This window comes from Colletotrichum godetiae (assembly GCF_030913485.1).
Source record: "Colletotrichum godetiae strain CBS 193.32 chromosome Unknown BDP55scaffold_1, whole genome shotgun sequence".
NCBI classification, from domain to species: domain Eukaryota; kingdom Fungi; phylum Ascomycota; class Sordariomycetes; order Glomerellales; family Glomerellaceae; genus Colletotrichum; species Colletotrichum godetiae.
In genome coordinates, this window is record NW_026851249.1 from 758,614 (window position 1) to 785,400 (window position 26,787).

The 26,787-nt window shown below is 53.5% G+C and overlaps 7 protein-coding genes and 1 non-coding gene across 8 annotated transcripts; 6 read left to right on the forward strand and 2 right to left on the reverse strand.

Moving 5' to 3' along the window:
• Positions 1-3,262: 3,262 nt before the first annotated feature.
• BDP55DRAFT_8543 (Pal1 cell morphology protein-domain-containing protein) lies at positions 3,263-4,904 on the forward strand. Its single transcript, XM_060581271.1, has 3 exons — positions 3,263-3,415; positions 3,532-3,967; positions 4,017-4,904. The coding sequence occupies exons 1-3, from the start codon at positions 3,365-3,367 to the stop codon at positions 4,844-4,846; spliced, it is 1,317 nt and encodes a 438-aa protein (XP_060436813.1). The 5' UTR covers positions 3,263-3,364; the 3' UTR covers positions 4,847-4,904.
• A 950-nt stretch (positions 4,905-5,854) lies between these two features.
• Positions 5,855-8,308, forward strand: BDP55DRAFT_8499 (uncharacterized protein). Its single transcript, XM_060581261.1, has 2 exons — positions 5,855-6,305; positions 6,425-8,308. Exons 1-2 carry the CDS (start codon positions 6,048-6,050, stop codon positions 8,036-8,038), a joined length of 1,872 nt encoding a protein of 623 aa, XP_060436814.1. The 5' UTR covers positions 5,855-6,047; the 3' UTR covers positions 8,039-8,308.
• On the forward strand, positions 8,309-10,432 carry BDP55DRAFT_8500 (Fasciclin domain-containing protein). Its single transcript, XM_060581262.1, has one exon. The coding sequence runs from the start codon at positions 8,578-8,580 to the stop codon at positions 10,300-10,302; it is 1,725 nt and encodes a 574-aa protein (XP_060436815.1). The 5' UTR covers positions 8,309-8,577; the 3' UTR covers positions 10,303-10,432.
• A 2,894-nt stretch (positions 10,433-13,326) lies between these two features.
• On the forward strand, positions 13,327-13,783 carry BDP55DRAFT_625314 (uncharacterized protein; the record flags this gene model as incomplete). Its single annotated transcript, XM_060571458.1, has 3 exons — positions 13,327-13,370; positions 13,445-13,595; positions 13,670-13,783. The coding sequence occupies 3 exons, from the start codon at positions 13,327-13,329 to the stop codon at positions 13,781-13,783; spliced, it is 309 nt and encodes a 102-aa protein (XP_060436816.1).
• A 771-nt stretch (positions 13,784-14,554) lies between these two features.
• Positions 14,555-15,218, reverse strand: BDP55DRAFT_640339 (uncharacterized protein). The gene is made up of 2 exons (XM_060573331.1): positions 14,896-15,218; positions 14,555-14,830 (listed from the first exon to the last, which is right to left on the reverse strand). The coding sequence occupies exons 1-2, from the start codon at positions 15,184-15,186 to the stop codon at positions 14,771-14,773; spliced, it is 351 nt and encodes a 116-aa protein (XP_060436817.1). The 5' UTR covers positions 15,187-15,218; the 3' UTR covers positions 14,555-14,770.
• A 3,044-nt stretch (positions 15,219-18,262) lies between these two features.
• BDP55DRAFT_t3 lies at positions 18,263-18,361 on the forward strand. Its single transcript has one exon. It is a non-coding gene; the product is annotated as a tRNA-Leu (tRNA).
• Positions 18,362-19,683: 1,322 nt separating this feature from the next.
• On the forward strand, positions 19,684-23,461 carry BDP55DRAFT_569620 (uncharacterized protein). The gene is made up of 2 exons (XM_060570737.1): positions 19,684-20,063; positions 20,285-23,461. Exons 1-2 carry the CDS (start codon positions 20,015-20,017, stop codon positions 23,059-23,061), a joined length of 2,826 nt encoding a protein of 941 aa, XP_060436818.1. The 5' UTR covers positions 19,684-20,014; the 3' UTR covers positions 23,062-23,461.
• A 1,560-nt stretch (positions 23,462-25,021) lies between these two features.
• BDP55DRAFT_722325 (uncharacterized protein) lies at positions 25,022-26,434 on the reverse strand (the record flags this gene model as incomplete). The annotated part of the gene is made up of 1 exon (XM_060578588.1): positions 25,022-26,434. The coding sequence occupies one exon, from the start codon at positions 26,432-26,434 to the stop codon at positions 25,022-25,024; it is 1,413 nt and encodes a 470-aa protein (XP_060436819.1).
• Positions 26,435-26,787: the final 353 nt, after the last annotated feature.

A 26,787-nucleotide genomic window follows, 5' to 3' on the forward strand; every position in this document is an offset into this window, starting at 1 on the left:
TTTGTCACTGTCTCAAAGTATATCCGCATTCTCTGAACAACATATGTACTCGAATACCTAGCCAGCTAGAAGGAGCAGTGACAGGGGTAGAGGCAGTGATAAAGGTAGGAGTGTGATGGACGTAGAGGTACTAGTATCCGTAGTAAGGTAGGCGGAAGTAATGGTAGTAGGAAACAGGATGTGGTTACCCTGGTATTGAAGGTCCAGTGCATTGGTAGAGGCATGAAGCACGAGGTTCCGGAGGCCATGCTCACCGCCCACAATGCAGCCACAAATCCGGGCTGAGGGGCCCCAAGCTGAAGGAGGCGTCTTCCCAGCCAACCGTATCCGCCGTCGTCAGCGTCTCCTCTTCTCTGTATGATGTTCCTGAGGGAGGGAGGGAGGTGAGCTTACAGGAAAATAAGCTACCCGTACGTACAGATAGGTACGAACGGGTTTGGTGCCTTAGATTGAGGTTGAGTGGCTCATGTGCCAGACCGGGTCCAGGTCCTGGTCCAGTTCAGGTGCCGCTGGCAGATGAGGGTGATGGGTAATACCAATGGGTGATGGGATGGGGATAACATCCATGGATGTCGAAATGGAGAGGAGGCGATCGGAACGGGTGGAATGCGCGGGGATCGGGAGGGCGTCGTTAGGTCGTTGGGATGTTTCTTGCTGCATCGTCCACGTTCTGTTTCCTTTTCTACTTGCCTTTCTTTCTCCTCCTTCTTTTTCTCTCTTCTCCGTTCCAGAACTCCAGAACAGCTTGTCTCTTTCACTTTCTCATCTTTCGTGTCTTCTTTTCCCCCAAACGACCAAACGGCGAAAAGGAAGGAACCAAAGTCGACTAATACTAATAAAACCATCGCTCTTGCCTGCCCCTCCTCAGCTGCCCACTTCACCTGCCTTAGCTGTGGCTTCCTTCTTTCCTCTTACTCGATCACCCAGTCCTTCCTTCCCGTTCGAAGCTACCTTACCTAGGTTTAGGTAGAAACCTCCTTCCACTTGCTCAACGACTCGTGGAGTGCTTCCTGCCTTTCAACACCAAGCCTCGAGTTTTAAGCCTCGCGCCTTCCTTCCTTTGTTCTTGCCATCAACGGGAGGTACCTTCCTCTTCCGCCTCGCAGCTCCCCTTCCCCTCGACGAGTGGACCAGCGGCCTCACCTGCCTCACGGGACTTTCGGACTTTCCACTGCCCTGCACCCGTCCCTCGTTTTTCTTTCGCCGACATCCTCTCGAGTTGAACGGGCTCTCAAGCAGCATCACGTCTCTCGCTTCAACGTCTCGTCCGTTCTCTCATCCATTTGCCTTCATCTCGACTCACCATCTCATCCGACTTCGCATCTCATATCCAGAGACCACCCGCATTCTCTAAGCGTCCGAACACGACTAGGAACAGCGACATCACATTATCATCCCCCCAGAAATACTGCACCTTCTTTTTTCCCTGTCACGTCTCGCTTCGCAGAGACACGGTCATCCCGATCAAGGGAATACAGTACACGCCCAGCGCCAACTATTGACGACTTGGGGTTCGAGAGCGCGATCCAATCCCGTTGGGACCTTCGTCCGACTTGACCACATCAAAGCGACCCAGAATTTGGGACAAACCGGGTCCGCAGGCGCACCGAGCCCGTGTCACATCAGACCAGCGACTGTAACGAGCTGTCAAGCACCCTCACTCACCACCGCCCCGGATCATTTTTTGGGGTATCTCGATCGCACAGCTTGACTTACCTAGTATCGACTTATTAACCCGTCGAAACGCCCTCTTGAAGGAGAGACGACGTTGCTCCGCACCTCTGACAAGGACGTGGACTGAACCAAAAAAGAAAAAAGAGCAACGGACGAACCTAGGTCAAAAGAGAAGGTGAGCTTGCATTTCCCTTTCTGGCCCACTCTTCAGACAGCTGCTTGGCTCGGTTGTCGCGCGTTCATCCAGTCGTCGGCATCATCCAGCCTTTTGGTCGAGTGCCCGCCCAATCCTGTCCAAACCCAAGCAGCCAAACCCCTTCATCCTCGCAGTCGTGGATGGTGCGTGGACCCCAGATCCACCACTTTACCACCCAAAAATTCCTAGCCACCTAGCCAAACTACTCGCTTCCCGGCAGACCAGCAATCTCCCCCTGAATTGGATGATTTGGATCCAATCCATTATCCGATAATCAATTCATCCCCCCAAACCTATTCACCCCCTCCAGGCCCAAAGGAATACTTTTTTTGAGCTGACGTCGGATCCAGCAGGAGAAAAAGGCACCGCGCTGCACTACAAACCAGACAGACGCGCATTGCCGACTATTATCGAGGATCTACGATATTACAATTCACCCCTATTTTCTTCTTTCCAACCCACGCACCCACCCACCTACGACTCTGAATCCCGACCGCCCTCTACCTTACCGCAGCTTGCTTGCCCGCACGTTGCCACACACACATTCACCGCGCACCGCAACGCACAGTGACCTGCCGAGGGACCGTCGGGTGGCTCCTCCAAAAACCCGTCCCCCCCGTTGTTGTTTGTCCCTGCAGAGAGGCATGACGCTAGGAACGGCCATTTGACAGCCAAAGAAAATCAAGCTTGCTAGCAACGCTCGCCGCTCTCTCCTCAATCGGTCGGATAGCTCCCCTTTTTTTCGCGGGAAAAAAGGCCGATCCCTTGACTTTCAATACGACGCGCCTGTCCATCATCATTATCCATATTCTCATCTGGTCATCCCTCCCGTCGCGGGTACCACACCATCCCACACGGTACACCTCACAAACTACAGCCAAAATGTCTACACAATCAGCACAGCCAGGTAAGCCAAGAATCAAACATTGATATGGATGTAGGGGATGAATATGCGCCGGCATGTCCTATCCTACCCAACCTTCATCCCTCTTCCCACCCACCCCTTTCAATGCCTGCCACCATCTTCCCGGATTTCCCCCCCTTTGACTTTTGCCCTGTCCAACGGGAAGAGAGCCGCCCTTTCTCACGGATTGCACTGCCGCCCAAGCAAACGCAAGCACCGCGCCCGCTCCACCCAGTTGTTGAACCTGCTGTGTCATGTATACCTCCCTCATGTTTCATATCCCTTCCCCCCTCGCCGTCATTCGCATGCACGGAGCCGTCGCTGTCTCTCTCCTTCCTCCTATCGAGTGCTAACTTTACTTCCTTGGAATAGGCCATCAACCTAGCAAATCTGCTGGTGCTGGCTTAACGCTTAATCTCTCATCCAACAACCCCTTTCGCAACCGCGCTGCCTCCCCACTACTCTCCGGCACTACGAATACCACCTCGCCCGCTTCGCCTTTTGACGACCCTCCCCGACCTGTCTCGCGCAACCCATTCCTCGATCCATCATACTCGAGTAGTCAACCGAATTTGATCGGAGCAGGCACCATGTCGAAATCGCTGGATAACAAGGCATCGCCTACCGCTGAGGAGCTGTTTGTACGTGGCCCCCGATCAATCAATTGATGCAGCCCATATCGATCCCTCGGGCGCGAGTCGAATCATTTCCGCGCGTACGCTAGGCTTTGTCAACTTACTGACATTTCGCTCGACAGGATGGTCTCACCATTAACGATCAGAAGCAGTCCCGACCTCCGACGAACCGCCCTCCTGGAGTGCCAGGGCGTGAGAACGTGCCGCCCGGAGCTCGTCGCGGTCCTCCGCCACCCGGACACCGCCCGTCGAGATCTCAGGAGGAGGCGATGAGACAGCGACGCCTTCAGGGCAGCGGTGGTCCTCCCCGACCTGGCGGAGCCCCAGGATCGCCCCAACGCCGACCTCAGGAACGCCGACCGCGCAGAAACTCCGAGTCGTCCGTTCTGATTGATATCGAAAAGTCACCTACCGACGAAGAGAGGAAGGCTAAAGAAGCTAGACGTCGGGAGAGAGAGCGCCGCGCCCGGGAAGGAAAGGATAAGGACCCCAAGAAGCCCAGTCGCAAAATCGACATCATCGACCAACTGGATGCCACCAGCATCTACGGTACCGGACGTGAGTAAACGACAATTCTGATGGAGTTCCTAAGGCTAATGTCATGTAGTATTCCATCACGATGGTCCTTTCGACGCAGCCAACCCCCACCGTAATCGTAAGGGTAGCCGACGTGCACCGATGCAAGCCTTTGCCAAGGACTCCCTCAACATGTCCCTTGGCGGCTCCGGTCCCCTCAATAAGCGCCCTGACCATGCTGTCTTCATGGGCCACAACGACGGCGAGGCATCTGCAGACTTTGCAACTGCTGCGAGACTTGCCGAGCGAAAGAACGATCCCGCACTTTTCGACCCCCGATCTCGCGGTTCGATTGTTTACGGAGAGGAATCCATGGGCCTCGGTGCTTCGACCTTCTTGGAGGGCACTCCTGCTGCCCGTGCTGCCATCCAGAAGACTCAGGCTGAGCAAGCCCAGCAGTCGACCTCCGAAGGCCTTGGGCGCAGCAAGTCCATTGCCCAGCGTATTCGTGGAATGAAGCGGGAGCCTCGCGAATATGGTCCTTCTGGTCGGATCACCAACCCCGAGGGAGCATACACCTCTCGCCGATCCCCTGATGCCAATGGACCCTCCAGCAGCATCTCGTACACTGGCGAGCGTAACCCCTTCTTTTCGGAGTATGGAAAGGAGCCGGAGACAATTTCTGTCAAGCGAGCTGATAACGGTACCCGATCGCCTGGTGGACCTCCCCCAGTGCCCCGACGCGGCTCCGCCAATGGCCTTGAGCGTCGTGCCACAGCTGACGCTATGTCACCGACAGAAGATGGACCTAGCAAGCCTTCCGGAGGCTTCATGGCCAGAGTCAAGAGTCTGAAGGGTGGTCGAAGACGCCAGGCTTCTGATGCAATGGCACCCCCTCCTGCGCCTGGGACTGCTGCCTAGTGGTCACGCAGAACTTAGGAAGCTGGACACGAGCGCATCGAGTCGCAGCAAAAGACACACGAAGACGAATGCGAACGCATACGGCGGGGAGAGTCCTTGTCACTTTTTAAACGCCTCACTTCAAGGCGATCAGTTTCAAGAAAGGGGAAGGGTGTAGTCTATGCACCCCAAGAACGAACAACGTGAAGTTGTTTGAGCCAAATCTGGTTACAATGCGAACACATTGGGCTACGGATCCGATAATATCGAGTTCTGGATCATTTGAGGAGGGAGTCAATACGGTTGGGATCTCGAATTGGGCTGGGTGGCTCTTGGAGAAGCCACCAGGACGAGAACTACGAGTGTCAGGGCGGAGGCGGTCGCACATATGCGTCTGGATTTTCACACCACCCGACAAGTGATACCTTTCTCGTGAATAATCATATTTCTTTGGGAGGAAACGAGCCTCATTTTCTGCCTCTTTTGCTACAAATATTCCAGGGCCGGCAGAGGCACTTTACACAAAGGGAAGGCATAGAGCAGGCATTCAACAGTCCGTCGGCAGATTGTTATGAATTAGCTTTACTGAAAATAGAGAACATTGAACCTCGCGTGGCCCTCACTGGCAATGTGCAGTGCATTCAACGGTGATAGTGACAATGACAGCATAACATGTGCATGGTATTTTTGGAACAAGGGATCAGCTTATTGACACGAAAAAGCACAGAAAGCATGACTAGTCCCCCTAGCAAGGTTTTGGTCTGGCGAAGTCCGGATGGGGATGTGTTGAGTAAGATAAGGTAAGGAGTGAAGAAGGCTGCATGAGTGACAATCATGCAAGACACAGGGGTGATGTCATTGAGGTGGCTGACAAGGCCCTGTCCATTGTGCCTGTTGGCCCTGAAAGCGCCGAGACCTGATCGAGATTTCCAGCGGAGAATTTACCTACATCAGCTCCTCCCTAGCCTGGAACCCGGAATTTTGTCCGCGCAACTGTCGACAGCTGCTGTCATGTGACTTGACGATACCTTTCTCACCAGCATTATTCAAGCTCTGGGGATGCAAACGCCAAAGTCGACGAAATGAACAAAAGTTGAAATGACATGGAAATGACACATTTCGATTTTGTCATTTGTCTCGTTCTAGGACGTCCAAGGCCACGGTGAGCCCCAGGCGTGCGTGTACCGACGAGGAAGGAAGGGAAAAAGGCATACAACACACCATGGCAGGAGCCGGCAGCCATGACGGCGGTGGTGAGATGACGGTCTTTCCAGCGTCGCAGGCGAGTTCGCATTTCCCTCTCGAGCCAGTTTCCGCGGCCGTTCTCTGCAGTCGGGAGACGAAGCGGAGAGACGCGGCGATGGCGAGGGGGAAAGTGCATGTTGGGAGCCGGGAGGTCGATGAGGAGGTTCTTGGTGGCGGGTTCGAGAGGGGGAGTGTTGTTGGGCTTAGTTCTGAGAGTGAGCAGATGGGAATTCTGGTGAGTTTTATGGTGTTTTGCTCTGTCGGTGGTCTTATGGTGGGATTGATCTATATCAACATGGAGAGTCATGAGGTTTGAAGAGTGGGGGGGACTCGGCTGACATTGTTTGTTTCTAGATTTCGATGCAGGCGCTGGCGAAGACGCTATGCGGAGACGAGTCTGTAAGTGACAGAGGAGGCAAGGGAGCGAGGGTGGTGATTGTCACGACGCAGCCTCCTGCGGCTATTCTCCCGCCGTTGAGGAATGCTATTCGAACGGAGCTCATGGTGCGCGGCACCGCTGAGGCGGATGCGGATGTTGTGACGAGGTTGAGGCGGTGTCTGGAGAGAGTCTCTGTTTCGAGGGTGTTTGATCTCGAGGGTTTGTGGCAGGTTCTCGGCGACTTGGACATTCCGCCCGACAGTCCTGAGCCGCGGGTCTCTTCCTCCCCGCCGGGGTTTCGGGCACCGTCTGGGGAGAAGCGGTTGGAGAAGGATGATGACGATGAAGATAATGCGGTGGGCGAGACGAAGGATGAAGGGGTCGCGGAAGGCCTGGTTGGTGTGGAAGTTTCTGCTGAGGATGCGGCGATCTCGTCGAAGGGACACACTACGCCAGAGAGGATTGTGTTGCCGGAACTCAAGCCGCCGCCTCAGCCGATCAAGTATACGAGGACAGAGATCGCCGACAGCGACGATGAGGACGACGCCATCTCGCTGCCATCTTCTTCGTCATCTTCGCTGTCGCCGCCGCCTTCGACGATTCGGTCCCCGACACCCTTCACGGCCGCAGAGTCTCCCGAGAGAGCGGATGAAGAGGAAGGAATCACTGAAGGCACAGGGGTGGAACAGAATAACAGCTCGGAAGAAATACCAGAACAAGTCACAGAAGAGCCTCACGAGGAGGAGACAGCGAGCAGACCAACAGGAGACGAGATCCCCGACGCGATTCCAGCCGTGGCAGCACCCGAGAGCAGATCATCAGAAGACGATTCGAAAGGTCCAGCCTTGCCGGACATCATCCTCATCACCCACTTCCACAGCCTCATGACGGCCCTCTTCACCCGCCGCGACCGTCAATCTGCACACGACTCGCTGCAGCACTTATCCTCCCACCTGCGGTATCTATCCAGGAATTTAGAGACTAGCCCGTTGATCATGCTCCTCAACAGCACGAGCTCGTCCAAAGAGTCGGCGATATCCAAGACCTCCGCGAATGTGCAAGGTGGTCCACCGCCGCCACCGCCGAATGGAGAACATGGCATGAGCAGCAGTAGTAAGGCGGTGGATCCGACCCTCCGATCAATCTTCAACCCGCCTGCGTTGAACATCACGGGCTACGGCTACGGTGGAAACCAAGCGGCGTCGAGGCGGAATAAACCTACCTTTGGGCTTGTGTTTTCGCAGTTTCTTGATTTGCACCTGCTTTGTACCAAGATACCTAGGGATAAGAAGGATGCTGAGAGGTTGTATGCTGCTGCGCCTGGTGATGGTGGTGGGGAAGGGGAGGGTGATGGCGCAGGGGTGAGGTTTGTCTGGGCTTTGGAGGTTCTTCTTGATGAGATTGGGGTTTGGGAGCACGAGACGGGAGCGGGAGCGGGAGGGAAGAAGAGAGGCGCGAGGAAGAGCAGAGAGCAGAGATGGGGTGTTGTTGATGTTAGAGGCGGGCGGGTTGTTGATGCGTTTGAGGCGGCGGAGAAGAGGGTTGGAGAGATTCGGGTCGTTGGCGGGTTTGGAGGCCCGAGAGTGTGAGTTGAGCCACAGAGCTCGAAAGCAACATTTCCAAGTCGAGCATCTCTGAGATGAGACAAGAGAGGACGAGACTCGAAACAGTCTGGGGGTTCGTTCCGACCCCGGACCAACACACGAAGCCTAGGAATCCATCATGCCTCTTGGACCTGGCATTTTCATCGACTCAGGTGACGGCAACCTTGTTGTCCTATACAAACCGCCAAGACAACGTTTTTCACATGTTTAACCAGTCACAGTCTACGATGGGTCTGGAAATAAACATGTACCGGGAAGAAGTGGAACAACATGCAGAGCCGCCACGGTGCGGTGTACGTCAAAAGTCACCGCATCGCATATGCGGACCCTGATGGCCCGCCGTGATGCTGCTGCCCGCCCGCCCGGGGGTGGACGGGAACCTCTATGTCTCCGTCCGAGAAGTCTACATCAGCGGAGCCCAGAGCATCAGCGCCCCTCCTATGCATGTGTCTCATCAAGGTCTCGATGTCTCAGGCCCCGTTCTTTGTTGAAGAATTTATCACAATTATTATTATATAGGGACTATGGTCGGGAGCGAGTACTTCCCCACGGGGTGTCGAATACAAATCTGTTTCAACCCGTCTACTTCTCTCCGTCGAAGTCTCTCTGAGAAGCTTATACGTCACGTTCACTCGTCATTGGATCCTTCGCCAACGTCTGTAGATACGGCTTTGAAATTGGGTACCGAAGATTGCGAGGATATGAAGGGGAGTTGTGTCTTACCTTTGGCGGCTGCGGCTGCTTCGGCCTTAAGTCTTCCAGAGAGTGTCACACCCGAGCAATCGACCTTACAAGTTCAGAATGTGGGCTCGAAAACTTCAAATCGGGACGGGTTACAGGTATGGAGTGATGACAGGTCGTCGCTCGACGATGTAGTCAACGCTGTCGGCGGCATGTTTTATCAAGCTGCTGGGGCTGTGGCTCGGGCTGGTAGACGTGTGATGGGACATTCAGCCGGCGCCGACGATGCCGAGACTGGCCTGGTAGCCCTGAGTATACAACAAACAGCGAATAGCGATCCGGAAACAAATCAGCACGAAGGTCATCTTAGTGCGGCAGACGAAGGGAAGAATCTCCTGACGATCATCAAGGAGAGCAGCATACAGACCGAATACTTCACCACGCTCCTTGACACATACGACAAGATCCACGACATGCTTATCGGCAACAACGACGAGCACACGCAGGAACAACAGAAACCCACAATCTTCGTCCCCACGGACTCGGCCTTTCAGAAGCTGGAGGGCGTTTTGGAACATAGTCGAGCGGAGCTGCTGGGCGAGATTCTCGAGTACCACGTCCTTACGGGGCGGTATACCGCCAAAGACCTCCGTGGGCTGCGGACGGCGGAGACGGTTCTCGAAGTCGGTGACGGCCGTCGGCGGCAGCGGCAAAGGGTGAGGATCGCGGATGGGTCATCGGGGGCTGAAGTCAACTTTTACGCCCGGGTGCTCGCTTCTGAATCTAGAGAGACCGGGAGTGGTATTGTGCACTTTGTTGATGAGGTTTTGATCCCGCCGCCGCGGTGGGATGTGCTTGTTGGTGCGTTGGCGGAGGAGACGCTGGGGACTTTTGGGAAGGCGATGAAGAGGAGCGGCGTGGGCGAGGAGCTTTTGCTGCAGCGTGGCTCAGGGCTCACGGTCTTTGCGCCATCAAATGATGCGTGGGATAAGTTGGGTGAGGAAGCGATGGACTTTCTCTTCTCTTCCCCGGACGGAGGGCGGTTTCTGAAGGCCTTGGTGAAGTATCATTTTGTTGGTGAGGTGGTTTATACAGACCATGTCCAAGACGATGCGAAGGAGATGGAAGAGGAGATGAAGATGAAGACCGACGGGGGTGACGAGCTCGGGGAAGACGCCGACGGAGTGGGGCAGATGCTACGGGAGATTCAGACTTTGCTCGACGGGGCGAGAGTCGCGCTCTCGGTCGAGGCGGCGGTATTTCGCAGCGCGGATACGAGTATTCGCGCGGGACGTACGGGCGGCGGTGGGTGGCCAGTAGAAGTCAAGATGAGTGTCAATGGGGCGGCGGTATCAGCGAGAGATGTGCCGGTCAGGGATGGCGTTGTGCATATCCTGGATGAGGTACTTCTGCCTCCAGCGCCGCCGCTGTTATTGTCGTCGCCCTCGTCTGAGGAAGATATTGTTGAGAGGAGTAGTGGTGAGAAGATCAGTGTAGAGGAACTTAAGAGGCGGCTGGTCCGCTTCCTTGAGGTGGGAGAGGAGGGCGGTCAGAGCGAAGAGTTGTAGGATGTCTTGAACGTCAGCGTAGTTTGTCAATGGCACCTCTTTATGTGTTTTGTAATCAGATGACTGAGGACCTGGGATTTTGATTGATGTCTCCATTCTTTGGAAATTGATTGGGTTGATCACGACTAGGCTCAACAGCCCACGCTGTCAAACGCTCGGTCACCGGCGTTGATTCTCCGTTGAAAATCAAGACACCTGGTGGACGTTTTATTCCCGGAGAAAAAAGTCGCCTTGGCAATCTTAAAAACAGTGGTGACGCCCTAGTACAGATTATAGTCATGAACCTTGAGATGATGATCCCTCGTAACTCGAAGCACGGCCTTCTCGCCACTACTGCGCAAGTTCATTTCCAATGCTAGACATTGGGCCCTGCGCCGTACAGCCGTGCTGGAGACTGGGGCTTTGAGTCGTGTTCTATGGCTAGACAGTTTGCCATAGGCTCGACTCCAGCTTTGTCCCCAGTCATAACGGGCTATCATGTGTTCATGTGTCAAAGCATTAGATTAAGGCCCTGGCTTTTGTTTGCTCCACGCGTGGTTATTTCCCGAGCCGGGTTGCGAATGTCATGATTCCCGACTCGGGGAAATCATCAACACCGGCCCTGCCGCACCCTACAACTTATGAGCGTATTCCCAAAAATGAACTATGATATCTTGTATGGACATGTCCGCTTATAAGAAGGCGAGAGGGGAAGTCGACAATTAGCCCTTTAAGCAGCCCCCCTCCTTCCAGCAAGCAGGATCTTTCCTCAGAGTCTTCCAAAGCCCCTCAACACCTCGAGACAAGTCGCCATCATGAAGCTCGCACCCGTCCTATCCATCCTCGTAGCTGGCCTCTCCTTCGCCAGCGCACAGGTCTGCCCCGACAAGAACCTGATGGAGTGCTACGAGTACTGCGATACCAACAACAAGCCCAATGAGGCGTTTGTAGCGTGCACCCATGCTCGTTGCACTTACTGCCGGCCGTAGATGAGAGATCAAGACTCTAGAATGAAGAAGCTGTGAGTCGAGTTGGAGAGCCTGCATATTCTTGATTTATACTGACTCAGCGGCAGCGTATCAATTGGTCAGGATACAGGTACTCAGTACATGACGATTCCAGCACAGAATATACCCAGAACAGGTGGATGGTGGTAATGACGATAGGCGTCAGGATGATATGTAGTACGAAGCAAAATGGGGTCGCCATTCTTCATAGAATAACAATCACAAGGCCTTACATGCCCTGAATTACCTTAAGATCTCTTCCAGATGCCGTTTAATTAAGAAGGAGTCTCCACTGGAAAGCGCTCAGAGCGTAGAATTGCATGTCAGCCCATACGTGAAGTCATTCTGTCGAGAGGGGTTATGCTTGTTTGCCCTTTTGATGGGATGACTCTGGACGTGACCGACGTCCCGGCGAACGAGCGCACCCAAGCCACTCCGGAGTCCCGGCCTCTCGGCCCCACAGCGGAAGAGGCCCGCCCGGCAAAAAGCCCTCCGCGCAGTCTCTGCGTCTAACCAGTCCAACTTGGATCTCTTCGCCGGTCCGTTTTCGAGAGGCTCTAGTCGATTGCTGCTACCGCGCAGGTGCAATAATACCGCGTGTTGAAGATATCCAGACTCCAGCCTGCCGGTTGTTGAGCCTGTTGCTGTGATTGCAGCAGCGACGGCTTCATACTGCAGTGGCTTCTAGACATCCGCGGTCGCCAGCAAGCGTAGAATTGAAGTGACAGTACAGCTTAAACGAATGTGGTCGCGGATGTCACTGCGTCTTTTTTTTCCGACAGAAACAACCAAGGAGGAGGCATAGCCTTCGCAATAGGACTCTCCAAAGGACCTCACCGTTCCGAAGAATGAGGGGCTTGGATGATCGTGATGAGAAATCATTTCAATCGACTGCGCTGCTAGAGACGCCTTATATCTCCCGTCTACGCCAAGGAAAGGTTCAGCTCGGGGTCTTGACGGACAGCGACGCGGGATACCATGTTTCTCACAGACTCATAATTATAGCTCGGTAGTGTAAATTGTGGTCCAAAGTTTGAGAACCAGAATAGCTTATGCGTAAGATAGATTGGGCGTAGCCCTGGCATTTCGCTGCGCCATACAGTCTTTACTCCTAAGTTTGCGCCCCCAGTCTAGGGCTCTAGGCTACCGAATTGTTTTTTGCATGCTAGACTTAGTCATGTATCCGGCGTTGATGGGTAGCTGAAGCACAAGATGAACGTTCGGATCACCCGTTGGCGGGCGTACTGGCTTGTAACGTCCTAGAGCTATAGAGCAAAACCCGCTACGGACCAATCCGGCTCCGAGAGATTTTCCCATTAGAGTACTCCGTACGGCCAAGGCACGGGCTATCCGTACACAGGAAAGGAGAGTAACGGGATTTAGGCTCGAGTATTTCAATATGGAGTAGTCCGCTGTACGGATCCAAGTTTCTAAAACTTGGGAAGCCTGAGTCGTGCATTATCTCGATTAGGTTATCCGTGTTCTGCTGCACTCTGCTGCCTCCCGCACCAGATAGAGATTGGGATTTCGATTATCTTTTGCTCGGACGCTCTCCACATGTATCCAATCTCGTCCGACTCAGGAACAGGCCCCACGAGATGAACTATGTACCGCAAGATCAAACGACTCCTTTTTTTTCAGATTCTCCAAATTAGAGGGTCTAAGCCTCTAAGCCTGGTAGGGCTAGAGCCAGGCCGCGATCGCTGTGCGAAGTTGTGGGAACTGCAGTTGATGATGAATGAGGCGAGTTGCGCGAGTCTAGGGGCCGTAGGAATATGGAATTAGACATAGAGCTTGACTTCAAACTGGCTTAATCTAAGTAGATCATTGTAGAGAAACTAGTGTACTCTAGAGATCCATCATCCAGATATTCGGCGTTCCAGTTGTGAAGTTGAAGAGGAATGTGCTCGTTATAAAGAGGAATCGATTCTCGCCTGTAGAGTTGGAAATAGCTTGCAGTCATCATCGCCTTACCTGCTCATTCTGCAGCCTCTATATTCGTTTTCACAACATACTAGCCATCCACTCTCTTTTCAAGATGCACTTCACCAAGTTCGTTCTGGCAGTTGTTCTGCCCTACATGTAAGCACCACCATGTCTACCTTTCTCAACTTCCAAGTCCCCTGAGCATCTACTAATCACAACGCAAACAATAGGGTCGCCGCCAACACCCACGTCGGCTGCAAGTGCAACACGGGCGACGGCACATGCCTCGAGGTCGCCTGCAACGCATACTCTGGCGCCGGTGTCTTCTTCAACAAGCCCAAGGGCCACGAGGATACCGTCTTTTCCCAAGTCAAGGATGGCGTGAGTTTATTTTTTCCCCTCTGAGATCAAGAGGTCGTTGTATTTTACGGTGACTCACTGCGGAAAAATTCTAGAAATGTTATGCCGTGTACAACAACGGCAACGAGTTCTTGACGTTCGAGGGACTCGGCGGCAAGGAGTGGAGGGCCAAGTGCGAGGAGCACTGCAAGGGTGGCTCTACTTGCTAAGTCGTGGCAGAGTTACGGTGTTTCTCTTTTTCGCGTTGAAATTTTAGTTGCCAAATACCAAAGTGATGATTTGATCAATAACTGCCTCTGCGTTCTTGTGATGTTGGCCCACATGCCGTCGTGGGTCTGGTGTTTTTAAGCCTACATTGCTGAAGGTTGGTTGGCACGGGCTGAGTTTGAAAGTTAAAATGACGATCCAGATATCAAGGACAAAACTTAATCACGAAAACGAAAACGGAAAAGGCACGATACCTTATTATGTAAAAGTTTGTCGACGTTCGAGGATTGATATGGCGAAGGTCATTTGCTAGAGGACCATAACTAACTCGATTCGGTTCATTCGGCAAGACGATTCCATCATCTTTGCTTTCAGTCCAGGCCTCTCCTTCACTGCTTTCGAGCCGCCCTTTCACTCCCAAAGCCCCGTTCTTTTCAGACTCGGGCTGCATCACTCCCGCGAACCGACGCGACTGTACGAACATGTCCCATACTATGTGTATGAATGCTGGCAGCTTCAGCAGACCCGCATCGTCGGCAAGTTTCGCAGCGAACAGCGAGAATGCTGTGATAGTCAAGGCCACCACAGCAGTGATGATCATACTTCTAAGCGTTTCGAGCCTCGGTGCCTCACTCATACTGAACACACCAGTCGCGAATCCCAAAGGCAGGAATACAACGGTCACATATGTGAAACGTTGTATATCTCCAGCACGTCGTTCAATTCTTTGAACGGCACGTTCATTCGAGGCAAGCAACTTCTTGATAGTGGCACGATATCGACTCTCGTCGTGGTAGGTCCATCGTGGTTTCTCGGCGTCTCTATCCTTTTCTCGGTTTCCCCACTGCACGATTTGTGCAATGTTCTCTTCTAGATCTCCTTCTACCAACTGGAGAATCTGCTGAACTTTTTTAATCAACTTCGTCGTGACGAAGTAGCTGTACGTTGTGATGTCGAGAGCGTCGTAGTCTGGTTCCTCGGTCTCCTCCTCAGGGATTCCCTCGTTCTACGTGCTCTCCTCCTTTCTGCACATACACAACCACGCCTGGGTAAGAATATTATTTGCGCCTTCATGCATGCGCCTGATGATCTTTTCGAATAACAAGAGCTCCAGAACTCTTCGTCGTTGCCAAGGAGTTTGGTCAAACTTAAAGGCGTCCATCAAATCGACACGCCATCGGTACGACATGATCCATTCGGTGCCGCTCACTTTTGGGTAATCCCCAATGAATGTCCTTTTCACCCTTCTGGCGGCCTGGAAGTAAGACCTCTTATAATCTTTGTTAGCTTGGTTCCATACCTGACTTGCAGCCTCTCGATACTTCCTCGCAGTTGGCTTGTCAGCTTCCAATACGCGACATGTCCAGTATCGATCCCAAAAGTCACCCTCAAATTGGAAGCTCATGACAACTCTGGTAAGTTCACTCTCTTTAGATCCTCGGCTCCCAGCAGCAGGCATGGTGAGAGCTTTTGCCTGCCGCACCCTCGACTGCCCCCAAACTCACATCCGCTATGTGAATCAAGGTCGTAAAAGAACAAATGGAACTCGGTTGTCCAAGAATTCAATGCTGCTGCTGTTTCTTCTATGAAGTACTTTTAGTAGGATTTGTGCCTGTTGAAAAAGGTGTCGATGCTTTCCGTTTCTGTGGCTGCACAAGTTTCGAGGCAGATTTTGTTTCCCAACGGCCTTGAGGAGAAAAACTGCCAAAGCCTCTTTTTGGCTTTCGCCGGCGTCCTTCCATCCTTCATCAATTGCCTTATATCAAATGCTGCTGCGACCTTAGGTTCCGGCGAGGTCCTTTCTCCTAATTCCCCCGTCTTCGTCTGCCTTGGAACGTCAACCACATATGCAAAGAAATCGTTGCTCGGATTGTGTCTCAAACTGATACTTCCGGCTTCAGTGCCTATATCGTCTCCAGTAGTCGTATCGTTTTCCACTTCTTTTGGCTTGACGAAAAATGTAGGTTCTCCATAGAGCCAATCATCTTGGAGCTCCACAATGTTGCCTACCTCGACCGTGTTGCCGTATGGAAAGTACCTCTTCATTGAATAGACATCTGACCTCTGATGCTCCGTTGAGGAGGTTTGCCTAGGAGTTCCCTTGAGGAGCGCGTAAATTTGACCAGAGGAGTCGGATATCGATTTAAGATGGTTAGCGATAATTCGTAACAACCCAGAGCCTTCATCTATGGCCGACTCCGTTAGAGCGCTCGTGTGATTGCGCTGTTTGTGACAGTACTTCCACAATGTGTATGGAATCTCAAAGGCCGCCCCCCAGTAGTTGTTTCGTTTGGAATGGTCGTCGTACCAGTCAATCTCCGGTCTGCCGCTTATCTTTCCAGAAAATAAGCCGGAGGCTGCGGAGTCCCTAATCAAGGTGGCGATGGCATGCTCAAAAGTGGCTTCTATTGGTCGCATGTTTATACGTCTTTCGTGTTGTGCCATGATGATGGATAGAGCGAATCTCCGTTGGTCATCCAATCTGTGTCATCGTTATCCTCATGAGACTTCTGGGAATCGACAATGTTAATCCATGGGTCGATCTGATACTGCCAATCTTCGTTCTTCCAGCTTTGACTCTCCAAGTCAGAGTTGCGCTTGTCGAAGAAGCCCAACTTCATTGAGCGAAACAGCGGGGAGTCTTTAGACCGGAATGCAAATCTAGTTTGTGCAATGTTCCGAGTTACCGCAATCATTCGCTTTTTTGACATCGGATTTTCCGTAGTGAATCTCCTTAGCATATTTTGTTGGAGAGTCTTTCACGAGTAAATCGTTCCGTTCGAAACTTGAGAATCAATTTTGATGTTCATCCGTTCTGCAGCTCTTAGAGCTTGCCAAATTAACGCGTGATCGGTGAGATAAAATGTCTGCGTTTGTGCGTCGTAGTCGCGGGGAAACGCGTAGAGCCCAAGCCTGTTGCTTCCGTGGAGGTTTTCGATCCATGCGTTGACAACCTCTTGAATAACTCCACGATTCTGCCCTAGATCCCCAAACGCATCGTAGAAGTCTCCAATTTTAATAATCTGAAAAGGAGTATTGGCAAGAAAGTTGTCGGTCTTCTCAACTTTGTCGCCGTTTACCCAATAACCCCCACAGAAGAGCCTCTCCTGTCTGTTGGCTTGTTCAAGAAGCCATTTTATATATCCCCTGCATACCCTTTCGATGCGTTCTGCCATCTTGTGGATGTAACATAGTCTCGTTGTGCGGGAGGGCTTCTCATCGTGTTCAAGGGTTGATACTTCGTGTATCCGGCGTTGGAAATGAAACCATGCCAGTAATGAAAGCTCGAATTCGTAGCTGAGATGTCGTCATGAGTCAAATATTTTAGTTATTCGTAAATTTCATAGACTTACAAGCTAGCTGCTGTACTAATGCGATGGCCATCAATGTCACCACATGTGAAAGCAATGGCAGGCGATTTCCCATCCCCAACTGGGATGCTGCACACAGACAGTATGTGTTCGAAGTTTCTTCTCAGACAGAAGTATAGCTCAGGGTATTCAGTGATGGATTGTGCCTCGTAAGTGCTATATAGAACTTCGGAAATGTCTTTTGGCGAAACTTGAGGAGGCACGGTGGATTCGCCGCATAGGAGGGTGTAAGCTATCGTGATAGATAGCGTCTGACGGTTCTTCGGAGTCGATAACGCGGTGTCATCTAAGTCAAGCTCGAAAACGTAATCCCCGATGTTTGAGTCATTTTTGTCGCTGCTGGATTTGATTTTTCTAGCCCAAGGACCAAAGCGTTCCTGCTATTCGAATGCCGTGATGCAGAGCGTCGCTTTTTGCCTTCCCACTCATGTGTTCGGACAATGCATCCATTGACAAGGTCCGGCGCCGTGTAGCCGTTGATTTCCATCTTGCTTCCGTTGAAGGTGTCCCGATTGACGTAGTCTAGAGTTCGTATCAAGACATCGCCCCTGATAGAAACAACTGGCGGGACCATGGTGTCTAGTTTCTCCACATCGCAGTCTTGGTAGTCGAAATGATACGTCTGGAAAACAGTGCATGGTCGATAGGTGATACTACCCTAGCTCGTCAACTACTATCAGCGCCTGCATGTTTCGACGAGGATGTTCTGCTGCCTGCCAGCAGGATATGCGGCCACGCGGAGTACAATCCTACGTGCCGCTCTTATCAGGCTCTCTCTTCTGGCTTTGACGCCTAAACTCGCTGCACGGAAGCTGGAATGGTTTGTGCTACCTACTTACTTACCTACCTACTTAATCTTTAGTTCGTCTGATATGAGGGTACGGATAGTGATGCCATTAATAGACAAGGGAGTCTTGGTTTAGAAGTGCACAGGCAACTAGGCAATAAGGATGCACATGCATCGCGTCAATTCAACACTGTTGTTCATTATGGAAGCCCACGATGTCTCTAACGGATTGACGTTGACACCGTTGACTGTTGCGTGACGGTCTTGGTTTGCTCTGGCAGACGGATTGTCACAGCACGTCTATTCAACGAATAGGTCCACACGGAAGGGTGGCCGAGTTGGTTATGGCGCCAGGTTAAGGTCAGCTTAACATCTGTTTCCTGGTGGGGCAACCCGCGCGAGTTCGAGTCTCGTCCCTTTCATTTTTCTTTTTTGTCGGAAGGTATCAATCAGTATATTATTATTATCAACCTTTTGCTGTTCACTGCCGTCGTTACCACAACTTTGGGAAGCGCGGGGCAATATGGACGAGGTGTTGGATCCTTCAAGTGCTCGCGTATCAGTCCCGAATGACCGTGACCTTGAGTCAACGAGTGAAACTGTCCGTCGCATGGATACCATAAAGGTTATGCCAAGGTTCAAGCGAAGAAACATCAAGAATAGGGATACAAGTTTCGCACTGGGAACTAGATTCGGATCATGATAGTGTGTTTGTTTGGTGGAGTGAAGACCAAAGACGCAAGACAGTTTGCTAGTAGAGCGCTAGACCTGTCGTCTTGAGTTTGACAAGCGCCCGGCGGTGAAGATTGGGCCTCGGGCGCCTCATGCAGCTAACACTTGGGACACCCGCCTCATCATCTCTCACCGAGTCCGGGGACATGGCATGTCAAGGCTAAATATGACTGCAGAAATACTTGAAGATGTTCAAAGTCTGGCTCGAGACAATCAACATGTTTCATAGTTAGGTGAGAATCGACGAGGAGAATAGCAGCATCAAGGACGAAGGAGAGGACTGAGAGATGTTTAGGTAAGCAAACGGCCGGGCTCCCCTGCAGCCCAGCCACTCGAAATGAGCCCCTGTCATGAGGGGTGGCGTTGAGTCGTCGGCGGGAGAGGTGGCAGCGGATATGGAAACCTGCTGCCGCCGAGTGGAGTCCCCCGTCCGTGGTGTTCTTTACCCCCAAGTGTCACTCTCTCATTATCAGGCACAGATGCGAGTCCCAAGCAGAGAATTCCTGACACCCGAATGGGTTGTTTTGTGTGTTGTCAGGCACATCGTATTCTGAAGTTGGGACATGTATGTACCTACTGTGTATGCAGGACAGCTGTACTGCAGGATACGTACCGTTTCTGTCATCTGAAAACTGCCCTGCTTGTTGGTTGTTGGTTGTACAAAAGCAACATGGGACGAACTGCAATCACGCGATACACTTTCAGTCTTTTTTCCAGTGATTATCTGAATGATGTCTTTTTTTCCCTCCCTCCCATCTCTTCTCTCTATGTAAAACAAAGACATCGTTTCTTGTTCCTGACGACCTTAAAGGTAAGCTATTCTGTTCCTAATCTGGCACTGGTTCCTGCATCCGGGGCGCTACGGGGCCTAGCGCCCGTCAGGGACCCCCGGGACCCCCAGGGTTTTCGGTGGGGTTTTCGGTGGCTGGGAGGGCAACGCCGCTCTCTCCCAACCTCCAACCTGCAACACCATCGCAACCAACCAAGGGTGCAATCACCAGTCACAACTCCTGATGATGCATGCTTTTCTTTGCTTCCCAACCACGCATTTTCAACAAACAGCAAAAACCTCACCACCACCCACACCATACACCCAACCACAATGCACAGCCTTCCCTCTCTTCTCTCCTTCTCTCTTGTTGCCCCCCCCCTCCCTGACCCTTATTGCAGTACGGATATGCGTATGCAACCAGTCTATTGCAGATACCTCCGCCCTCACTCTTGCTGGTAATTGGTTCCTTTCAAAGTGGAGGCTCATCACGCCGCAGCAGCTGCAGAGAGATTCTCACGATATCCTCGACGACAACGACGACCCATGAAATAGGAGGAAAGGCGAAGGCGCAATGTATCCTGATAATGCCAATCCCGACAATGCCTATGTGCAACATCAACGTATGTCTACACCCTATATTGCAACTTGTCATTCTTTTCCCACTCCTTCACCCACCCACACATATACTTCCCCTCACACACGTCTTCCTCTTTCCCTCTCTGCTTCATCATCGTCAGCTTCATCTGCAACTCCTTCACACCCTCATCCTTCCCACCCCCTCCAACTCACGACAACCCTGTCTTCCCGCCTTCTTAACTTCATACTAACAATCTCATCGTAGGCGGCCAATATCCTCCTCAATATTGGTCTGCTGAGACACCATCACAACACTCATCCACACCAAACACCCTCCGCCCTCACCACGCAAGACAACATCATGCGCACGGCGTAGAGCGAGAAGAAGAAGAAGAAGAAGACTCCAGCCCCCGGGATCCCCTCTCTCCGCCGCCGTCTTTCGTGCCCCACGCTCCCTCACCACCCTCCCAGCAGCAACTTCACCCGAATCCGTATCACCCGGAGCAGAACAACTTCCCCGCCCCCGTCGTCATCGGCAGCATGTTCTCCTCTCAGACCCAGGACCCTTACACCTCCCAGCCGGCGGTCCACTTCAACGAGGCCCAGCTCGCCGTCGACGAGGTCACCAACCGCGCCCGCGGCAAAGGTTTCCGCGACGAGCTCACCATCGCCGCCAACGGCTCCGTCACACCCGGCGTCGACGATACCCCTTACCTCCGCTATGCCTTGGAGGCCCTGACGAGAGAGCATGGCCACAGCGGCGGCTTCTCCCCCCCATCCAGCGTCCCCTCCCCGGCCGAGAACACCGGCTACTACCGAGCTGCCGGATACCTCCCGGACGACCTTCAGAGCCCTCTCATCAGCGGCGACCCTGACTCCGGCTTCTCTCCCATGGTCCCCGTCCCTACGCACACCCGGGACTCGGTCCGCCGCCAGTCCCGGCCGCTTTCTAACCCCGGCGGCAACGAGAGGCCTTCCATGTCCCTCGGCACCCGCATCATCTCCATGTCGCCGCCGCACTCTGCAGACTCGAGGTATCAGCACAACCAAGCCCAGACCCCGGCCGGCGCAAACCCCACCGAGACCACGCCGAAATGGCTCCCCGTCAGCGAGAGGGAGAGCGTCTTCCCAGGCATGACAAAGATCGACACCATCGACGAGAAACGCGCGATTTACCCCCGCCTCAACTTCGTCCCCGCGATCCTGCGTCTCCCTTCCCTCATCGCCCTCACGATGCTCTGCCTCATCATGATCGCCTGCCTCATGGTCGCCGCCATCTACTCACCAATCCAACCCGGCCTCCTAACCTACGGCGAGACAATCTACAGCGGCAAATACTTCCTTTTCCGCATCCTCCCCCAGCTCTTCGCCTCCCTCATCTTCGTCTACACCCAGTGCGTCGCAGCAGCAACCCTCCGCATCCTCCCCTTCGCCGCCCTCTCCGAAGACGAACCCCTCCGCCGCCGCAACGCCCTCTTCCAAAACCTCTACGCAAAGACCCTTCTCCTCCCGCAGCTCGCCGGACCCGTCCACGTCAAAATCGCCCTCGCCATCCTCTGGCTCTCGGCTTTCGCGATCCCTCTCGCCAGCGCCTCCTTCACCGTCATCCTCGTCGACGTATGGTACTGGACCGCCGTCAAGGGCGTCGTCTGGACCCTCGTGGCCCTGTATATCCTCATCCTCGCCGCCGTCCTCGTCCTCCTCCTCTTCTGGCGCAACCGCGTCACAGGCCTCATGTGGGACCCGCGCTCCATCGCAGACCTCTCCGTCATGATCGCCAGAAGCAATACCCGCGACGCCTACCGCGGCGCAGAAGTCGCCCCGACGCGCAAGAAGCTCCGCTCCCTCCTCCGCAACCGCATCGTCGACCGCCTAGGCTACTGGATGACGGACAACAACCAAGAAACCCCCTGGTACGGCCTCGGTACAGAACACTCCCAAGGCCATACCCCGTCCGACCTCCACTACGACATCAAGAACGAATCCTCCTCTTCCTCCTCCACAGACGACCGCGAAAACGACAACGACCGCCGCTCCGTCACATCAACCCTCCTAGCAGGCCGCTCCGCAAACCGCACCTCAAACCGCTCCAGCCTCGTAGAAACATACACGCTCCCCTGGTCCCTCCGCACCCCCCAAGTCCTCTTCTACGTCGTCGCCTCCACAATCCTCCTCACAGCCCTCTTCGTAGTCTCCTTCCTCCACCGCACCTCCCTCACCGCCGGCTTCCGCCCAGGCGTCCCAGCAGCACCCTCCTCCGCCCGCGCAGGCGCCTTCTCCGCCGCAAACTTCCTCTACAGCTTCGTCCCCAGCTTCCTCGGCCTCGTCCTCCTCCTCGCCTTCCAGTCCCTCGAGCAGCACTTCCGCATCCTCCAGCCCTGGGCCGACCTCCTCACCACCACAGACGGCGCGCTGGCCTCCCGCTCCGTGCTCGCCGATTACGCCGCCTGTCTGCCGCTGCAATCTACCTCGCACGCCCTCCGTAACGGACACTACCGCGTCGCCGCGCTCTCCGCACTCTCCCTCCTGCTCACTTTCCTCCCGGCCCTCGCAGGTGGGCTCTTCATGGCCCTGACCGCCACCCGCGCCCAAGAAAGCGGCGTCCGCATGTTCCCCAACGTCCCCGTCTTCGCCGTCATCTTGGCCTTGTTGGTCCTCTACCTCGCCGCCCTCGTTTCCCTCCTCTTCGGCCGGAACCAATACCGCCTCCCGCACGCCGTCACCTGCCCCGCCGAGATTTTCTCGTTCCTCGCCAACGAGGACTGCGCCGCGGACCCGGCGTTCCAGGCTGCGCCCCGCTCGGCGGAGAAGCTGCGCGTGTATCTTGGTGCCGGGCCCGGTAGCTCTGCTAGGGGTGCGTCGGCAGCGGCGGCGGGGATGAGTCAGAGTGTTTGGGTGTTGGGGTATGCCCCGGCCGAGTCGACTCGCGATGGGGGGAGGCGGCTTGGCGTGAGAAGGTTGAAGAGGTTTACGGGGGATGGTGGTGAGAAGGGGCCTTTTGGGAGGCCTTCTTCGAGGGGGGATATGATGGGGATGGTTTGATGACCGAATTGGAGTCCTCTCGAACCATCTCAGATCCGATATCTCCGCTGCCTTTTTCCCGAAGCATCTGATTCTATTCCCGCGCCGCCGAGTGATAAAAAGTCTGGTTTTCTGATTGTTGACCTCGGTTTCTAATGTTTCCTGTTTTTGGTATCTCTTTTTGCTCATGTATCGGCGTTTACTGGCATTTTCACGGGTCACGTTTTCTGGGGTTTCTCATTTGCATTGGCAAGGCGTTTTATCGGTTGGGCATATCCACGAAGTTTTTCAAGATGAATGAAAAAAAGAGAGCCAGAGAGAAGAGGGGAGGAGGGGGGGTACTTACGAAATGAGTGTACGGAACGGTTTACATGATAGTCACGATAGAATGTCTCCACGCATCAAATGCATTAATGTCATCTCATCTATTCATCATCATGATCATCGTCACCCATCTTCCCATCGCGTGACTTGCCTTGTCTTTCGATCCATGTGCTGTCTGAGAAGCCTCTAGTAGCGAGTCGAACGTCCCCCCGAATATGCACCTCCAGACAGACTGCCTTACAGCATACCTCACCATCCCGTTTTAGAAGACGAAAACTCTTTTCTGCGATTCTGAATTCTAGGCACAGAGACTGGAATTCTCGCTTTCCAAATACTCGCCCATCAGACTTTCCCGCCAACGACCCTCCATCTTCCCTCCTCAGACCTCGTCGTAATTCTCGCGGAGCCTCGCCATCTTCGCTATTCTCGCCTACGGATACAATCCCGCCGAACCGAAGCGAGCTCACCCCCCTCCCTCCACCCTTTCTCGGCTCCCTCCGGCTTACACGAGAGCGGAAACCAACGAGCCAACGAAAAGGTTGTTTATTTGTCCCAACGCCCGTAAGCGGTTGTCTTCTCCTCCCTCTACATGTCACACCGTCGCGCATTGCTCCAGCAACTCAGAGTCTAGATCTCTCTTTCACGTGGGGGGAAAAAGGCTTCGCAACAAGTCGAGAATTGAGACTCGGGGTGGGAAAACGAAAAAGGGGGGGAATGGGACCGGTCGGAGTCTGACCCGCCGCCGTGGGTGTGTTACTCCAGTTCGCCTGAAAGTCAGCTCTCTAACCAATTCCTTCTCGACTGGGAGAAGAGGAGCGACAAGTGGGCAGCTTCTATCGTCATGTTACATCATCAAATACTTCGAGTGTGGCGATGAGGTCGCCTCGACAGCGCTGCGAAGGCAACGCACAGGTGCCATTTACTTGGGTTGTTTGAACAGACAGTTGGAGCAAGCATTTGCTTTCCCACTCTTAGTTAGTCTACCTTGTGGAAACCATCCTATCTTATTGTTATTGTTGATTTGTTTTACTCTTCCTAGATGGCCAAGTCGTCAGACAGGACTTGTGGACTGACGACACCCTCTGCTCTTGACGAGCAAAACAGGAGACGGAGTCATCTCCGAGCTCAAGGGCTGTTTCTTCATATTGCGTTCCCTTACGAGGAGACTAACAAGTCTACCCCGCTCTCACCGTAATTTTTGGTCGTTCGTCGTTGATCCGTCTGACTCATTGATCCAAATTCCTCCTCCCTTCCCCTAACCCATCCCTTTGGAAACCTTCTTTTCCCCGGGGTCCACACGGATTCTCATCCCTTGCTGGGACCTCCCCGCGCAAACCGCCTCCAGATGGCCAGCGTACATTGTGTTTGTCCTCCTCTTGCCGACTAAATCCTCCTCTTGTTCCCAATTGTTCCTAGACCGTATTCTTCTTCATGAGATAATGATAAGCATGGCACTAATAATGAGAACATTTCAGGCGTTAACGTAGAGCAGGAAACATAACAAATGAGGATGGAAGCAAATAAAACAACGAAACAAAAGAAAGATGAACGAGTAAACTGCAATCGCTGCGCTGAAATGCAAATATGCCGGCTGATCCGACGCCTCCCGTCGTAACTAGGCCATATGCTCGTAATGCGCAATTGATCTAGATGGTCTTCATGCGTTTGGAGATCTTCCATGCGTGCGTCCAAACATGCGTCCAAAAACGGCACCGGACCTCTTGTGTCGTTCAAACATCATCTGGTTCTCCCGAATCCTCTCGGCCTCAGTCTCAACGCGGATCTTGCGGAGCTGTGCATCAGCATAGGCTGCCCCCTTGGCGCTCCGACGAGTCTCGCTGGCGGTCCGCTTATGCAGCGTCTTGACGAAGCGAGAGATGGTGTGCTCGGGCTCTTCGTTATCAGAGTCTGAGTCGGAGTCAAAGTCGAAGAAAGATTTAGGCGTGTCCAGACCCGAAGATGTGCTTATTGTCGGTGTCTGCGGCGGCAATGGAGCAGAACGGGGGTGGGTGAGGTCCGCAGTACATGGGTAATAGTTCCCATGCGAGGTATGAGGTCTCGTGTAATCAGAAGGCAGGGGAGAGTACAGAGGCGATGAGAGAGGAGAAAACAGAGATGCTGTGGCGGGAGAGTAAAGAGGAGCGGCGGTGGCCGTGGCCGTGGACATGGGCATGGAATGGAGGTGGATGGGTGGTGGACGATGTCCCTTGCGAAGATTGCCCATACTTGGTCGAGTTGAGAGGGCAGAAAAGTGTGGTGGGGGTGGTGGATGATAGTTCGGGGCTTGAGGCTGCGTACGAGGGAAGAGGCTGTAAGAAGAGCGGACGGCACGAATGGTCCGTCGAAGTTCCGGAGGGCTCCGAGGCTCAGGGTCCTCGGGGTCCTGAGGAGGATAAGGGACCAGTGACTGTGGCATACTTGTAGGTGGTTGGGGTTGTGTCACGGGGTCCTCGATGGTGGAAGGGGTTGGCGATGGTGAGTGCTGGACCTGGATGTTATACTCAACAGGTCGGGGCGGTAGTGGGTAAGCTTCGTAGTTGATGCAGCCCGTTTTCTTCGCCCTTCGGATATGTGGTGACGGGATCAAGGCGGGATACTGGGTCTTGGCTTTTTCTGGAGTCTGCTGAGTCTTTTCCTCATCAATAGGCCAGAAGGTGTCCCAGAGCTGAGATGCGGAAGCGTGGTACTGATAGTCGTCGTCGAGTGAAACTTCGGAATCAGTCCGATCATCAATGAGACTGGGTGCTGAGCTATTGGAGCCTTGCGAGCCCATGGAAGTACGATCTCGTTTGGTTGGTGTTTCCGGGCAAGCTAAGTCGTGGTGGTCGAAGTCTTGAGTAAGATCTTCGGACGAGTACGTTTGCCCGGCTCTTCTATACGGATTGCGAGTGGGAGTGCCGTCGGGTCGAGGGTATGAAAAGTTGGCGTATCCGTAATACTTGGAAACGAGCTTAAGATGAGCAAGTTTTGTTTGCCGCTCCATACTTGATGGCCGAGATGATGGTCGAGAAGCTACCGTGATGTCAAGCTCCTGTGCGTAACCGATCATGTCCTCTTGAGCGCCAGACATCGCTGCGGTCAGCGTCTGCAACACCGGCTTCGTTCAATGCTGGATGTGAAATTCTGGGATTAATAACGTCACGATGGATATACTGGCCGGAGCGCTCATGGTCGAGGGAGAGGCAACGATATATGCATGGACCGTCTTGAGCTGAGCGGAGCCTGTCTCCCTGCCCCAGACAAGTTGTGAGAATGCCTCCTCTGCCACGGCTGGCCCGGCGGCACGAATCATATGCCTTCCACCCAACGGTGGACAACAACAGGAGCACAAATATGCAGCACCTTGTCTTGGCCTCTCCATACTCGAGGTCTCGTCGTGGCTTCTGGTCCACCCGGGTGGCTGATTATGACAACCAGACCATC